Raw genomic sequence first — 16,197 nt, 5'->3', positions numbered from 1 at the left:
TAATGACTCTGTAAAGAGCAGACATGACAACTGCTAATCAGCACAGCGAGCCCTAATCAGTCAAGAGAGCATGTGAGCATTAGGGTTTCATATAGACATACACACACACACACACACACACACACACACACACACACACACACACACACACACACACACACACACACACACACAGACTCATCAAGACTCTCTTATAATCAGTTTCTCATCATGCTAATACTAAAGCCACACGCTCATCCGTACTGAACTGCAAATAATCTGTTGCTTTATTTCTAGCACATTATGTAGTCAAGCAAATCAAGCAGAAGGCAACAGCCCTAACAAAAGCCTGCACAAATGATTTCCTTCCCATGTTGTCTTGTAACCTGGCCTTTGGATGCATGGGTACGGTTGCTAGGCGCCGCCTTAAAGTGTCGCTAACGCTGCTTCGCACTATTGTTGCCGTGGCAACCTGAAATGCCTCTGTCTCTCTCGCTCTCTGCCATCACAATAAGTCAACGAGGTTTGTGGCTTTGTAATGGAAAACTGGGAGCACAATATATATCATCCAACAACAGTGGTTTGAGGTGGCGAGGGTCAAGTGGTGTATTTAACCACCAAATTGAGATCAGTGGAACAGTTCAGCAAGGGTGGATGGTGTGTATTACATACCAAGAGTTAGAAGGATGAGCTGCCAATCAGAAGGTTAAGAGTGAGGACAATACTGCTGATCTGAATACTAAAGCTGCATCTAAAATTGAATACTTCCCTTACTTTAGGTTACAGTAAGTAAAAAACAGTACGCCAACAGAGTAATACGTTCAAATGCATAGTTTTAAAAAACAGTAGACGAAAAGTCCCCCGATGACCTTCTACTTTCGGTGAGATTCTAAACTGCACATTTGCTGGTCACTTTACTATCCCGTGAGGCCAAGGGATAGGATTTATGAATGGCAGTAAAGCGACATTGGTAGGTCATGTGCCAGTAACAAAATGGTGGACGTAGTTCATCAGAAGGTGTGTCTCAAGAGGAAGCTTGACCTGCGAGAACCAGCGAGGTTCATTCTTGTGTTATGCAGCACGTTTGAGCTTCCGCTAGAGGTTTGTTCTCATACGTCAAGCAAGATTGGTTGAGCTTCTGTTTAAAATTGTGGATTAATGTTTATACATTACTAAAAAGCCTCAATTTAAAAATCTGTTCATCATATAAAGTGATTGTCTCTTCAGAAAGTTTTGACTAAAGCACTCAGTGGATATGGATTAGTTTTACGATCTCTTTTTTGAAGCGTCAATAGTTCCATAGCTGTCAATGGAGGGACAGAAATCATTTTCTCAGAATTCACTTTCTATTAATTAATTACACAAACATACAGCAAGGTTTCTTAAAATCTACTTCCAGAAAAGAAGAACAAGGAATGTGCATCAGGTGTGTTTCGCATTTTTATGTTTTTAATTAAATTAAAGCTAATGTAAACTTTACATATTTTATCGTTACATATTGTTATATAATGTTATCATATGCTATTGTTGTCAATAGAAAAGCCTGACAATTCTTTTAAGTATTGTGGTATTCCTGTGGTATACTATAAATGGTATTCTGCCATATTTCTCACTGACATGCTCCCAATTCGTAAAGATCAGGGCTTAAAGAAAATCCTGAGCTTCCCACTGGTATTTACGACTTTACAGTGACGTTCATGTGTGTTCAACTCATAAATATGATCTTTACGGCATGACTTGAACGCACCATGAGTAATTATTGACAGAAATTTCCTTTTTGGGTGAACTGCCTTTAATAAAGGCTAACTTTCTTTTTCAGGTTTGTTTCAGTGGACTGTAGGTAAAAATCCACATAAAGGGCCAAGGCACCTAACCCCCAATTGCTCCCCGGGCGCCAAAGCAAAATGACTGCCCACTGCTCAGTGTGTGTGTCCATGGTTTGCAGAGCGTGTTCACTACTCACTACTTAATGTTTGTGCACTAACTTGGATGGGTTAAATGGGTTACTTGGCCTTCACATCTCACTTTCACTTAAAGGTGTGGTCTTCTGGTAACTGATGTTGATATTTCAAATCACCAAAACAAACACACCCCTACCCCAAAAGGGTCTTGCCCCTATTTTGCTAGCTAACTGCTGTGCCAGCCGGCAGAGGGTTAAATGTCATCAATAAGTGAAAGCAATGTGTGTTACTATGCTAATCAAAGACGAATGCTCGGTGAAAAAGTCATCCCTTTCATGCCAAAAACACAAACAGACAGTTCTCATGAACAACTCAATAGCATGAGCACGACAGTCCAGGTTATATCGATCCCTAAAAGAGGAACCAATGGAAACAAACATATATTAGGTGTTTATTATCTTACTTTTCAGAGACACTGCGAGCTGACGCTTAAACAGACAGTGTGGAAATGAATGGATAATTATCATAGCTAAAGTGAACGACGATATATTTGTAATTGGACAAACAAGCGAACATGACTTGCACATATTCAAGTAAAAGACAGCATATATTAGCTCTGTGAAACAAAACAAAATGAATGTTACTCGCCTATCGAGAAGAAACTAAAGCAACCTCTGCATATGATTGCAGGTCTTAGCATCTTGAGGTTTCTCCAGCGCTGGAAAGCGGATACTTCTTGCATGGTTGTAAGTCTTCTTTTGTTCCATAGACATTTTCCATATGTGTTATTTATCTGCCATCTCTGTTTCTGTCATCACTCTGCTAATATGCTGTGTGTCGTGTTTTTTGAGTAATGATGTGCACTGAGCTCTCTTTCAGCATCATTAGTAGACATGCCCCTCACTACTGATTGGCTACAAGTTTGTTTTGGTACTTGGCCAAGACACTTTTATACAGCAGTTTTGAAATAATTCTTACCCTACTTTTAAATATCCTTAGCTACTTTGTCAGGGAGTGAGAAAATTATCCAGATGTTCAGTGCGTTAGTGAACTGTAAGATTGATTAAGACTAAATGGTGAACCTATTTACTTACACTACTGATGCTCTAGATTCGCTTGATTCTTTGAAAAGACCAGAAAGATCATTCACTAATTGGGTTGGTCGGTTCTGACAGCCGACAGTACAGACTCATGATGACAAATATCCTTAGTCAGGCCGTAAATAATACGTTAACCTTCTTCCACGCCAGAGAAGGATTTATCTGTAACAATTAAGTGGGGCACAGTAAAAACTGGCTATTTTACAGCAATGCCTCTTGAAGTACATAGGGCTATATTAAATAATAACACTAAAACAATAACCCATTTAGCTAGTATCAGGGCATGGTAAACAAAAAACAAAAAAAACAATATAATATACAACACAGTTCGATACTATAATATAACAGAGATATCTTCCACAATACAGATCACGACCTAAAGTGATGGTTTGACAAAACTACTCACAAGATAATTGAATTTCCCCCTGGTCTCTCTCGGGTAATCAAATTACTCCTTAACCCGCCAGAGCGCGCTGTTGTGCCCAGCGCTTCATGAACGCGCTTCTTCGCAGCCTTCTGTCAATGACAGCAGAAAACCAGGAAAGGATTGACGAATGTGTTGCTGTTGTTGTTTTGAGCTAAAACGGGTAAGATTCTATATGTGTAACATATTGGCGACAAGCAGTAATGTATTCCGATTATTCAAGCTAACGCAGATTAATTGTATAGATGAATCTCGCGGTGTAGTTATTAACATTAGATCGATGTATGTTGACATACTGTACACGAAGCTCTATGATAGCTCTAAACTATCTTGATATTTTTACATACTCTGAGGTCGAAAAGCTTGCCAGTGTTTTTGTGTTTTTAAAAGAAAATATTTTTCTAATGACGTCCAAATGTGCCTAGGTTAGAAATCAACAACGCATAATGTTATATTGGTCTGGTTTGCATGTCATACCAATGTTCTCACTTTCTAGTCCACTGTATTTTCTCTTCCTCTTAAACAGATTGCATGAGTGAAATGCGACAGAAGAGGGATGTTGCAGTCTGTTTGACACCACAGACTTCTGCATTGTGAGACTGACAGAAGTGTGACTGTATAGGTCAGCTTAAGTAGCCGTCATGTCCGCAGCCTGTCCCCCTCAGTCTCCAGCTGTGGCTAAGACTGAAGTGTTGGTTGAGGACTGGTGTCCCGTGCTAGCTGCAACCTTCGCTTACTGGGACAACATCCTGGGACCTCGTGTACGCCACATCTGGGCCCCCAAAGGTCAGGGGCTATCGCTGCTCAGCGATGGAGAGGTCACGTTTCTGGCCAATCACACGCTGAACGGCGAGATATTGAGAAATGCTGAGAGCGGAGCAGTGGATGTGAAATTCTTCGTCTTGGCGGAGAAGGGAGTCATCATCGTCTCACTGATTTTTGACGGAGAACTCAAGGGTGATAAGAACACTTGCGCTCTGTCAATCATCCTGCCACAGACAGAGCTCAGTTTCTACTTGCCACTGCACAGCGTGTGTGTGGAGAGACTCAAACACATTATCCGCAAGGGACGCATCTGCATGCAGAAGGTCTTTGCTTCGAGTTGTGTACTTACATTTTACTTGAATCCAACTGTCGCTTGTTTGTTGTTGTAATGCGTATTTGTTTGTGTGTGTGTTTTATCTTTAGGGTTACAACATAATCTCTATGTTGTCATCTGAGATTGTTCCCATAATGGAGCTTCTCACTTCCATGAAGAAACACTGTGTACCAGAGGAGGTGGATGTGAGTATTTTGACTTTTTTTAAGCTTTTGGAAGTTTTTTTTTTGTTTAAACACACACACACACACACACACACACACACACACACACACACACACACACACACACACACACACACACACACACACACACACACACACACACACACACACACACACACACACACACGTTGGTCTATGTGGTTTACAGGGACTCTCCATAGGCGTAATGGTTTTTATACTGTACAAACCATATTTTCTATCCCCCTACACTGCCCCTGCCCCTAAACCTACCCATCACAGGAAACATTCTGCATTTTTACATTCTCAATAAAACATAATTTAGTATGTTTTTAAGGCCATTTGAATTATGAGGACATTTGATATGTCCTCATAAACCACATTTATAGTGTCATACCAGTGTAATACCCATGTAGTTATACAAATTTGTGTCCTCATAAACCACACACACACACACACACACACACACACACACACACACACACACACACACACACACACACACACACACACACACACACACATATAAATAGAATAATGCTAATTAAATAAAATAAAATCAGTTACTAATATAATAAAATAATTTAATATTTATAGTATTAATGAGGCTTTTTCTTCATTAAAATATCAAGAAAAAAATTAAAACATGCTCATCATAGAAGAGTGTATTAAAGTTTTCATGTGTGAATTGTATTTTGAATACTAATATAAATCCTGAACAAATTTTTTGTATGTCATTAACCAATTAATAAACATTGTAAATCCTTAAAAATATATTTAGATTATTAAATATATACTTTTTTATTTAACATTTAAAAATGCTTTTGTACATACCAAAACACTGATTGGTTACTCAGGGTGTACAATATGCATCTTGCTGTAAAGTGCACAACCATCCTCATTCAGTAGCACATACATTAGAATTTTTTTTATGACAGTTTTGAAAAATTGTATGTTTCTCTCTCTCTCTCTCTCTCTCTCTCTCTCTCTCTCTCTCTCTCTCTCTCTCTCTCTCTCTCTCTCTCACTGAACCATATAAATAATACATTTTCCTTGATACAGCTAAAGGACACTGTGCTCAACGATGATGATATTGGAGACAGCTGTCATGAAGACTTTTTGCACAAGTGAGACATATTACATCTTTAGTAGAAGTCAATGATCTGAATTAAGTTTAGTGAAAGTTTAAATGTTTGTCATCTTTCTCTATCATAGGGCTATCAGTTCTCATCTTCAGACTTGTGGCTGCTCCATGGTGGTTGGCAGCAATCCTGAGAAAGTCAATAAGGTGCACATTCCTGCATAGACATTCTCAATATTCACACCTTAGCATGCAAGTCAAATAATGATGTTTCCTTGATGTTACTCTTTTGTAGATCGTGCTCACACTGTGTCTGTTCCTCACTCCTGCGGAGAGAAAGTGCTCTCGACTCTGTCACCCCGATGGCTCATTTAAATATGACACCGGCCTCTTTGTTCAGGGCCTCCTTAAGGTATCCACAGCATCCCTCCATCCCTCATAACTACTGGCCATTTTCAAAGAATGTTCAGTAGTAAATTACCCATAATCATTAAGGACACCTGGTGCTAGATGGTAGTGTTATAAAGGTATCGCTCTTCTCTTACCTAGGACTCCACTGGCAGCTTTGTATTACCCTACAGGCAGGTGCTCTACTCCCCGTACCCCACCACCCACATCGACGTGGACATTAACACAGTGAAGCAGATGCCACCCTGCCACGAGCACACGTATCATCAGCGGCGCTACATGCGCTCTGAGCTCAGTGCCCTTTGGAAGGCCGCCAGCGAGGATAACATCAGTTCAGACAACCTCATCAATGCTCAGGAATCCTACACCCCAGACTTGTATGACACCCTACATACCTTCTTAACCTGGAAGCTGTATAATGATTGGCTGTTTCAAAGAATACAAATGATTTAAAAATATATATATTTAAAGGGGTAGTTCACCCCCCCCCCCCCAAAAAAAAAATAAAAATAAATAAATAAATAAATAAATAAATAAATAAAATAAAATAAAAAATAAATAAATAAAAATAATATACCTTTATGTTGTTCCAAACATGTATGAGTTTCCTTCTTCTAAAAAGAAGATATTTTAAAGAATGCTGGTAACCAAAAACAGTTGACTTCCATAGCTGGGGAAAATTATTATTTTGTGTTCAACAGAAAAAAGAAACTCATAAAGGTTTTGAACAACATGAAGGTGAGTAAATTTCATTTTTGGGTGAACTATGCCTTTAAAGGGTAATTATTCAGTCAATTATTATCGCAAAGTAAATCCTGATGCTAAGCAGAGTGATTGTGTTTCATCCTGAAGTTATTTTTGTGATAATGGCCTGCTGACTACACTATCCTGCTTATTATACCACCCTTACTAAATTAATAAAGATATTAAATGTGAGAGGGAATAGATCGCAGAGAGATACAAGATACATCAAGTAGCACAGTGTTGGATTGCAGGCACAAAAGTCAATTGCATACTTTAGTGGTCAGTGTACAAAAAATATTTGACCTCATAATTTTGTGACTGACCAATCAGAATGAGGTATTCCAGCGATCCAACCAATGAATATAATTAAATCACAGTGGACCTGTTAAAATACTTTACAATAAGGTTTACAAATTAGCTAATGCATTAAGTATCATGAACTAACTATGGACATCCAATTTTTACAGCTTTTTTAATGTAGATTAATCTAAGTTATTTATAAATGTACTAATGGTCATTGTTAATTCATATTCATACTTATACTACCATTCAAAAGTTTGGGCCCAGTAATTATATATAGTAATATACATTATACAATTATATATATATATATATATATTACAAAATATTTCTATTTCTTTTTAAATTTATTTTCGTCACAAAATCCAGAATGGTTTCCACAAAAATATTGAGCAGCACAACTGTTTTCAACATTGATAATTATAAGAAATATTTCTTGAGCCACAAATCAGCACATTTGCATGATTCATGGATCATGTGACGCTGAAGACTGGAGTAATGATGCTGAAAATTCTGCTTTGCCATCAAAGGAATAAATTACATTTTAAAATACATACAATTTGAAAGCAGTTATTTTACATTGTAATAATATTTGAGGGCACTTACCATATCGTTCGCTCTATGATGTAATCAACATGATGTAGTCAACGTCAAATATCAAGTAGTCAACTTCTGAACCTTTTTTACAGAATTAAAAGCAGCTTTTAAAGTTTCTTAAGAGGCTTCTTGAGCCCTCTGAATCACTAACTAATCTTTATGGCTTTTCTCAGGAATATATTTCAGGACGTGATGCACAAAGACACACTTGTGAAGTCTTTCATAGATGAGGTAAGCCTGCTGTGACTCCCTTTTGACTCCCATTCATCCTCCGCTTTGGCCTTGATTACATGAGTGTGTGTGTGTAAATGCATCTTTATGGTTTCTAGGTGTTTCTGTTGAAACCAGGTCTGTCTCTGCGGAGTGTGTATTTGTCCCACTTCCTTCTCCTGCTGCACAGGAAGGCCCTGACACTGCTCCGATATATTGAGGATGAGACGTAAGTACAGCAGCTTTGAGCTTACAGCCTCACCAACCACTTTAGTCTCAGCCGCAGACATCATGCTCACGAACCGTTGGCTGAACGCCTGATGCATATGACACAAAATATGGGAAACGCTTCGAGAGATTCAAATTCGTCATCTTTAATTCTCCAGGATTTCTGGGAGCCGTGTGTGTTGCGTTCTTTAACGGTTCACCTGGAAACAAAGCTGTCGTGATGCCAAACCCCCTTATGGAAAACTGTGACAATGAGCGCTTATCAGGATCTACTAAACATAAGATTGTCAAACGTTTTTGAAGTTCATAGCACCGTTATTGCGCCATTTTGGCAGTAAACTTGTCCCGCGATCTTGAGTGAATTGCACACAGGTCTGTTATTGTAGAGACATCGACTTAACATTTTTGCGCCCCTAAAAAATGACATTGAACAAAAGTTCAAACACTTTCTGTCTATTTTAACTAGATAGTAAGAATCATGTACGTACTGTAGATGTATAATGCACTGATATGCACTGAATGACAACAATTCTCAGTAACATTAAGCACAATCATGTAAAGTTGGGTGATATACACTACCATTCAAAAGTTTTGGGTTGGCTGCATATATTTGATCAAAAATACAGTAAAAACAGTAATATTGTGAAATATGATTACAATTTAAATTAATTTAAATTTTAATATTGACTTTCTGTTTTAATATATTTTAGATTTGCTTCCGAAGAAACAATTATTATTATTAACTATTATATTTTTCCATGATTTGATGAATAGAAAGTTCAAGTGAATGGCATTTATTTAAAATGGAAATATTTGTAAGTAACATTATTCAAGATTTTGTCATATGGGATCAATTTAATGCTTCTTGCTAAATAAAATGTGTAATTTATTTAAAAAAGATCATTATTTTCCACAAATATTTAAATTGTAGTGTAATTAGATTTATTGCATATTTAACCTTTTTTTTGGTCAGTTTTTATTCTAGCAGTCATGAATATTGCAATTTATTCAATATAATATGTATCTACTTTATCTGCTCTGTGCTTATTTCAATAAAAAAGGCCTATTTTTTTAGTTAAAGGCGGGGTGAAACATTTAGTTTCAGTCAGTGTCATGTCAATCTTGAGTACCTATAGAGTAGCACTGCATCCTGCATATCTCCGAAAAGTCTTTATTTTTTTAATAATTATATAAGAAAGATGCGCTGTTCCGAGTCTTTCCGAAAAAAGCCGAGGGGGTGGGGGCGTATCGTGTGAGCGGAGCTAAATAATGACGTGTGCGCGCCGCTGTTATTGTGTTGAGTGCGTCGTAAAGCTGTGTCATCCCTAACAGCGGGAAAAAACTTTATTCAAAATAAAAAAAATGGCTTTTAATCAGATACAGCCATACATCTATGATCCGGAATCAGACCCAGAGGCTGCAGTTGAACAGGAGCAGCAGCAAAAACGACTAGAGCAGGACGTCTGTATGTGGTACAACTTGTGTTATTTACATATTTATATTTGAATTATATCGTCGTATTTTTTGTCTTTGAAGGTGTACATGTGGGAAGTGCAGGTGTGTGTGTGTGTGTGTGTGTGTGTGTGTGTGTGTGTGTGTGTGTGTGTGTGTGTGTGTGTGTGTGTGTTTACACGTGGTTTGTGTAGACAATTGTAGTAAGCGGACTGGTTTTGCACGGCAGGCTAGTGTTTACATAGAAAGACATGGAATAGTAGTGCATTTGAATGAAGAAGCGTGCTTATTTAGTTCAAGATATTTCCCCCCTCTTTGTGTATTGTTGTTTGGAGTGCTTTTACAATACACAAACATAAAGTTACACATATAGTGGCCAGCTAAACAAATGTACACGCACTACACATCGAATACTCCATTGATCAATTAACTATACGTGATCATGTTTGGGCTACTTGATGAGCATAGACATTTGAAGCAGTCTCACTCACCGCTTGCGGTTCTAATGTTGGGACTGCTCCATCCTTCAGCATTAGGCGATCTGAAAATCCGGCGTCGAGCTGGGCCTTGTTTATGAAACAGTCGGCACCGAAATGCAGTGAACAGACATAAACCTTTGCGCAACTCAGTTGCTGATCCGGAAAAGCAAATTACATCCACTGTTGCCTTAACGCAGGGTTTTTTGGCAATCTGTACAGGACTGTCTTGGTCTGGCAACCAAAAACGCACTTTTTTGGTGACATTGTTAATTTCTTGAAGTCACATCACCTGTGCAGCGCAGCCCACGAGCCAGCGCTTTGATGGGCGTAGCCTGTTGCTTTCGCTCTCTCCCTCTCTCTCTCACGCTCTTCTGGTAGAATTGTCCGTAAGGCCCATACAAGGAAATTCCGACCTATTAACGTCAAGTGGACCCATGATCGAAAAAAACTTGCCGAAACTTATGACTAACCGGAAGTAGTATTTTTGACAAAGAAATACTCCCATCAAACGCCCACCTTAACTTTTGAAACTTTGTCTATGTTTAGTATGGGAATCCAAGTCTTTAACAGTGTAAAAAGATCAGTATGCATGAAACAGCATTTCACCCCCCCTTTAAACATGTTAAAATTCATGATGCAGGCTTCCATCCTTTACAATACACCTTCACTGGCATACCTGAAACCTTTTTCTGGCTGTATTTTAAATACAAGGTTGATTCAAGAGTTTATAATAATTCCTGAGATACTTAACAAAGTATGATTGCGTGTCCACATTAGTCAGCAGCAGAGTATGCACAGGTAAAAAATAGTTTAGGACTGTTAGGAACAGTAATGTAGGTCATGATTATGTTGTTTACTGGGTATCCAGGTAGACTCAATGCGTCATATTGCATATTATTGTTGGTTACAGGCAGAAGGGGAAGAAACCTTTCAGATCTCTACGCAATCTGAAAACTGATTTAGACTTAACGGTGGAGGGGGACTTGAATATCATCATGGCGATGGCAGAGAAGCTGCGGGCAGGCCTTCACTCCTACGTTTTTGGGAAGTCTTTCCTTACCAGCGTGCAGGAACGTGACCTCCTCATGAGCTTCTGACCTCTGAACCCTGTGATCATCACAGTAAAACTTGAGCCCCCTTGCTTTATTTTGAATATATTTATATGTACTTATTGTTTACAGCATTCTGAACAATGTTTGAAGTAATGAAATATAATGATAATCTGCTTAGTGATGTTGGTAAATTTATATTTGTGTGAAAAACTTCTTTGTGGTTCTATGAGACACTTCTGTGACAAGTACAAATGCTGTTTGCTAACTGCTAACTAACATAATACATACCCTCAGTCATAACACAATAAACTGGTGATGTGAGAAAAAAGGTGAAGTAATTTAATCCCACGCTAGTTTTGTCTTCTTTGGACATGACTTTCCTTTTGTTTAAATGAAAGAAATTTAAAGTATGCTCTAATTAAAGTGACATTTACTCTGTAATAATGTTCCCTGGCCTTTCATCTATAATTGTCTGTAGACTTTACGGAATTCAGATAACAGAATTTTCTTTGTTCCTAATTTGACTCTAAAAAACCAAACTTATGGTTAATTAAATGGCTCATACTTTTACATTTGTCTTGGGGCAATAATATGCTGGTGGGAATTTGGGAAAAGCAAAGTGTAACTTGACTCACTATATCTAAATGTGGTCAAGTCTCTGGTGTAAAAATGTGCAAGGAAGTCAGCAAATAACAGGAAAGGCCCCATAGACATCTTGCTTTCATTTTGAAGTTTTCTTCCACAAAATATTACATTACTTCACTGCTATGTACTATGTTGTATATAAAACAGACACTGCATTATGGTAGACATCTGTATTGATACATTTCAAGTTAAAAATGTGTTGACTTAATAAATTGTGCCTTTTTTTGTGAAACATCACTTATTTTATTATACCTGTTGTTAACATTTTTTAGGCTTATAAAACAACAGCAAACTTCATTATGGTAGTTATGGGGACAGGCTATTACAGATCTCTGATAGCTTTAATAAGTTCTGTCATATTTGGAAATATTTTTTAAAGAATGAAATGTATTTACACATTTATTATTTTGTGAAATATCTGTATTATATTTTTAGTACATTAAGCAAATCGTTAATAATCCCATGCAATGTATTACAGAAAAGGATTGGCTGAAACTGTTTTAACAGATTATTTTTCAATGAAGACCACTTAAAATAAAATGTTTTATTCGTTAATTTGTTAAAATCGTGAAATAAGGTGACAGTTCATATATTTACTGGCTTAGAGTCTTGCATTCAACCTGACACAATTATCTTGACTGTTATTGGCTACACTCCATGTCACTCACGCGTAGGATCTATGGCCTCGCCCTCTGATTGGCTCTGTCTTTCACAACACACATGTGATTGGTTAAACCTGGCACATGACCACAAAACAGGAAGCACAAGCGTTTACCATGTAAATACTCCGGAAAAGAAATCCTTAGTTTGAGAAATGGGTGCTGTCGCCTGAGATCAGTACAAGAGAACAGCTCTAAGGATCATGGCAACGTGAAATGTAATCCCACACTCTACAAGGCGAGGTAGGTACGCTGCGAGTTCTCAAACAGGTCGTGTGTGTGTGTTATACACGGGCTGCGGCCTAACGTTACAGCAGAGATTGTCTGGATTGGATCCTAGATCACCTGCTGAGCTCAAGCGCTGCTGTCATACACAGCCATCTGTTCGTTGCATTAAATATAATCATAACCCGACTAATAAAGTTCACTGATATCTGGTCTTGCTGTTCACAATCATCATAATGCTTTGCTTGACATGCCAGGACCGGACGTGAAAATGATATTTTCCATCTTAAATAATCGTGTCGGTTATTTTGTAAGGGTTATCCAGATCTTCTGATATAATCTCTGCTGTTTGTCCACATCGAGTTTCATTATTGTACGGTTTACGTTGAACGTAGACATACAATAGTCCAGTTGTCACACAGAAATAATGAGCTCCATTATTGTGTAACATGCCTCACCTTTTGCCGAAGCTGTTATGGTACCGATTATTTTCTGTAAGATGTAACGTTAGGTTCTTTATTTAGAATATTTTTTATGTTGTATTAAAGTACAACAGTTTCTCCTTTGCATATGTTTGATAGAGTAGCGAAAACTGTCAGACGTCACTCTGATCCTGTCGCGTTAATACACTGAATAACCGGGTAATTAGACTCAGTTGACACTAGATTCTAGAGTTGCACAGGCGTTGACATCTCTGTTTCAGTTTCTTTTTGTCACTGTCACATTAATAGTTAATTTTCTGTCAATTATTTTAAACGTTTGACTTGGTATATGATACACTGGATCTTTTTTTTTTGTAAATAAATACGCGGCTACAAATCTTTGCTTGGGATTCGTTTTCTCATCAAGCACATTTGTAAGGATAAAGTACAGTCAGTTTATTTATTAATTAATTTATTTGTTGAGTAGCTTTCTGTCAGGGTCCGGATCAGTTTATTTTGTAATAATGGCCAGTGTTTGCAAAACTGGGGACATGCATGTAATATTATAAGATGTATGATTTGAACGCTGTGTTCCTGTAACTTGTTCTGTAGTGCTCTGCTTGTTATTTGTTCAGAGCAGAACATGCCATAACAGATCTGAGGAATTTTTCTGAACATTTGCACTGTGTGTCTGTATCAGGAATTTACAAAAAATAAAATAATGCAAGCTAATGCCATTTAGCTATAACATTAGTTAGATGGATATAATAGCCATAAGCTGTGACAAAGCTGCAGGTTAAAATGAAAGTAAAAAGTCTAGAAAGTCCACTACTATACCTTCTACTGGGTGTGTAGCACCCACAGCTCATTTCCTTCAGAAGGACGTTTACAAGGTTTGATTTTAATAAAGTCACTGATAATTCTTAATAGATTATGCAACACATTTCAGTGCAGATTGTTTTGTGAATCTGTCACAATGTAATAAAGTCTTGGTAAAAGGCTTTAAAATAGCGTTTCTGACAAAATGGCAGCGGGTATTTACACAAGAAACAGCTTAATAGAGGATGGAAAATGTCATATCAAACTAATGACCATGTGGACCTTTGAAAGAAACATTTAAAATTCAAAAGATGTCTCAGAAGGCATCTTTAATGTTGAAGTTACATCAGTTGTTGCTCAAGTACTTGCACAACTTTTCCTGAAGAACTGAGGAAAGGAAAGTGGCTATTTCTATTTTAGATGTGTACTCTTAACAATGGAAGACTGCTCCTCTTGTTCAATAGAAGACTTCTTCAAGCTTTAAACTTTTTAGACTTTAACAGAGGTTAGACTATAGAGTCAACCTCAACACTAATTCAAACCGATGGTTCTTCTCTTGTGTAAGCCTGAGAAGAAAGATGTGTCTTGACTTGAATAAACCTTACACATCATACAACAGACCCCGTGGTACTCAGTTTATGCTTTTTACCTTAGAATCACAGATAAATCGCTATAGAACCTCATTATCTAAACACCCCTGCTATACTGTCACACGATGGACTGACATTATTTGATCCGGTCTCATTGTATCTTTTCATCTGAAAATGATGTCTCATAGTGACATCTGTCTGGACAAACCTGTCATGCTAGAATCAAAAAGCATTATCTAAAGCAATATCTTCCTTACAAATAGTGCATTTTTTGGTTTCACAGTCATACAAATGTGTTCCTGCCTAGAAGTGTTGCATACAAATGACGGTACAAGTCATAAGCTGAGCATTGTGCATAAAACTGCTTCTTTAATTGCCTGGCTGAGCTGTTTTACATTCCTGCATTTTGACAGACTGATTTTGTGCAATATTTAGTGGTGTTGGACTATTAACTTTTTGAAAAATTATGTTTTACATTATAAATGATCGTGTAGTGTGCACAAGAAAGAATGTGTGAATGAGGGTTTGTAGTTGAATGGAATCAGCTAGCATTGTTTATCTAGTTTCTATGATAAACTTGATCAGACTTTATCTGATTTTGTTTACAGATGTCTTCTAGAGATTTAAGGTGCATTTGTTATTTTGGATTTAAGCTGGATTTCAAGTGGATTTGCTTTTCCTTTTTTTAAACACATTACTATACCAGATAAAGGCGCAGTTCACTGTCACTGTAATTAGACTATGATTAGTAATAATTAATCCACCAGCATTTGCAGACATTGGCACTTCTGTGTTGACCCTCTCTGTTGTTATTGTTTATTAAGAATTTCAATTTGTCCATGACATTTCGCTTACAATTCAGATTATATGTAATAGTCATAATGCTGTTATAATATGTAGCATATATAGGAATATGATGCTGAAAATTTTACCACCATTGTCGGGATCATGAAACGGAAGTTGCGACAGTCTTTTCTTCCCTATTGCGACGGATCTGAATGAAGTGCTACTTAACAAGAAAAAATGTAGGGCAAGGCTTGATTTTGTTCACTGGGAATTGATTGGATGGTTTTTATTAAACATTACGAAAAGCACATGAATTTAAAAAAGAAAAAACAATGATGTGCACAAACAAATAATTTCCAATAAATACTGCAGTATTAAAAAACAAGAATTGTCAATAATGGATGGATAGTTTGTAAAGATTTGGAGCCAAATTTCATTCAATCATTATTTATTTTTACACAGAGGCTGGCAGATCTATTAGTTAAATCTGTTCACTTTAGCAATCTTTGTTGAATTATATGCCAACGGTGACAGTTCACATATAGGAAAAGTCACTTTTTGTGTGTTTTCATTCCTGTATAACTCAAGAAATATCTTAATATCCTTATATATATATATATATATATATATATATATATATATATATATATATAAAGGCAAGGCAAGGCAAGGCAAGTTTATTTGTATAGCAGATTTCATACCCAATGGCAATTCAAAGTGCTTTACATATTTAACAGTGGTATTAATTAAAACAGTGGTAACGAATGCATGAGAAAAAAGAATACCATATGGATAAAAAATAAAAATTAAAAACA

The 16,197-nt window shown here is 37.1% G+C and overlaps 2 protein-coding genes across 6 annotated transcripts in view; both read left to right on the top strand.

Annotated features, from left to right (window-relative positions):
- Nucleotides 1-3,481: 3,481 nt before the first annotated feature.
- c9orf72 (C9orf72-SMCR8 complex subunit) lies at nucleotides 3,482-12,373 on the top strand. Its single transcript, XM_067420871.1, has 10 exons — nucleotides 3,482-3,567; nucleotides 3,931-4,492; nucleotides 4,593-4,688; nucleotides 5,748-5,812; nucleotides 5,901-5,973; nucleotides 6,062-6,178; nucleotides 6,316-6,551; nucleotides 7,989-8,046; nucleotides 8,145-8,254; nucleotides 11,095-12,373. The coding sequence occupies exons 2-10, from the start codon at nucleotides 4,046-4,048 to the stop codon at nucleotides 11,279-11,281; spliced, it is 1,389 nt and encodes a 462-aa protein (XP_067276972.1). The 5' UTR covers nucleotides 3,482-3,567; nucleotides 3,931-4,045; the 3' UTR covers nucleotides 11,282-12,373.
- A 265-nt stretch (nucleotides 12,374-12,638) lies between these two features.
- Nucleotides 12,639-16,197, top strand: part of kiaa1109 (KIAA1109 ortholog) — a 63,027-nt gene continuing 59,468 nt past the window's right edge. For all 5 annotated transcript variants that reach the window (XM_067421695.1, XM_067421696.1, XM_067421692.1 and 2 more), the window contains exon 1: nucleotides 12,639-12,783. The gene's annotated coding sequence lies outside the window, so the exon portion shown is untranslated. The remainder of the gene's footprint in view (nucleotides 12,784-16,197) is intronic.

The sequence above is a fragment of the Pseudorasbora parva genome, chromosome 17 (assembly GCF_024679245.1).
Source record: "Pseudorasbora parva isolate DD20220531a chromosome 17, ASM2467924v1, whole genome shotgun sequence".
Taxonomy (NCBI): Eukaryota; Metazoa; Chordata; class Actinopteri; order Cypriniformes; family Gobionidae; genus Pseudorasbora; species Pseudorasbora parva.
This window is presented reverse-complemented; position numbering and strand designations above follow the sequence as displayed.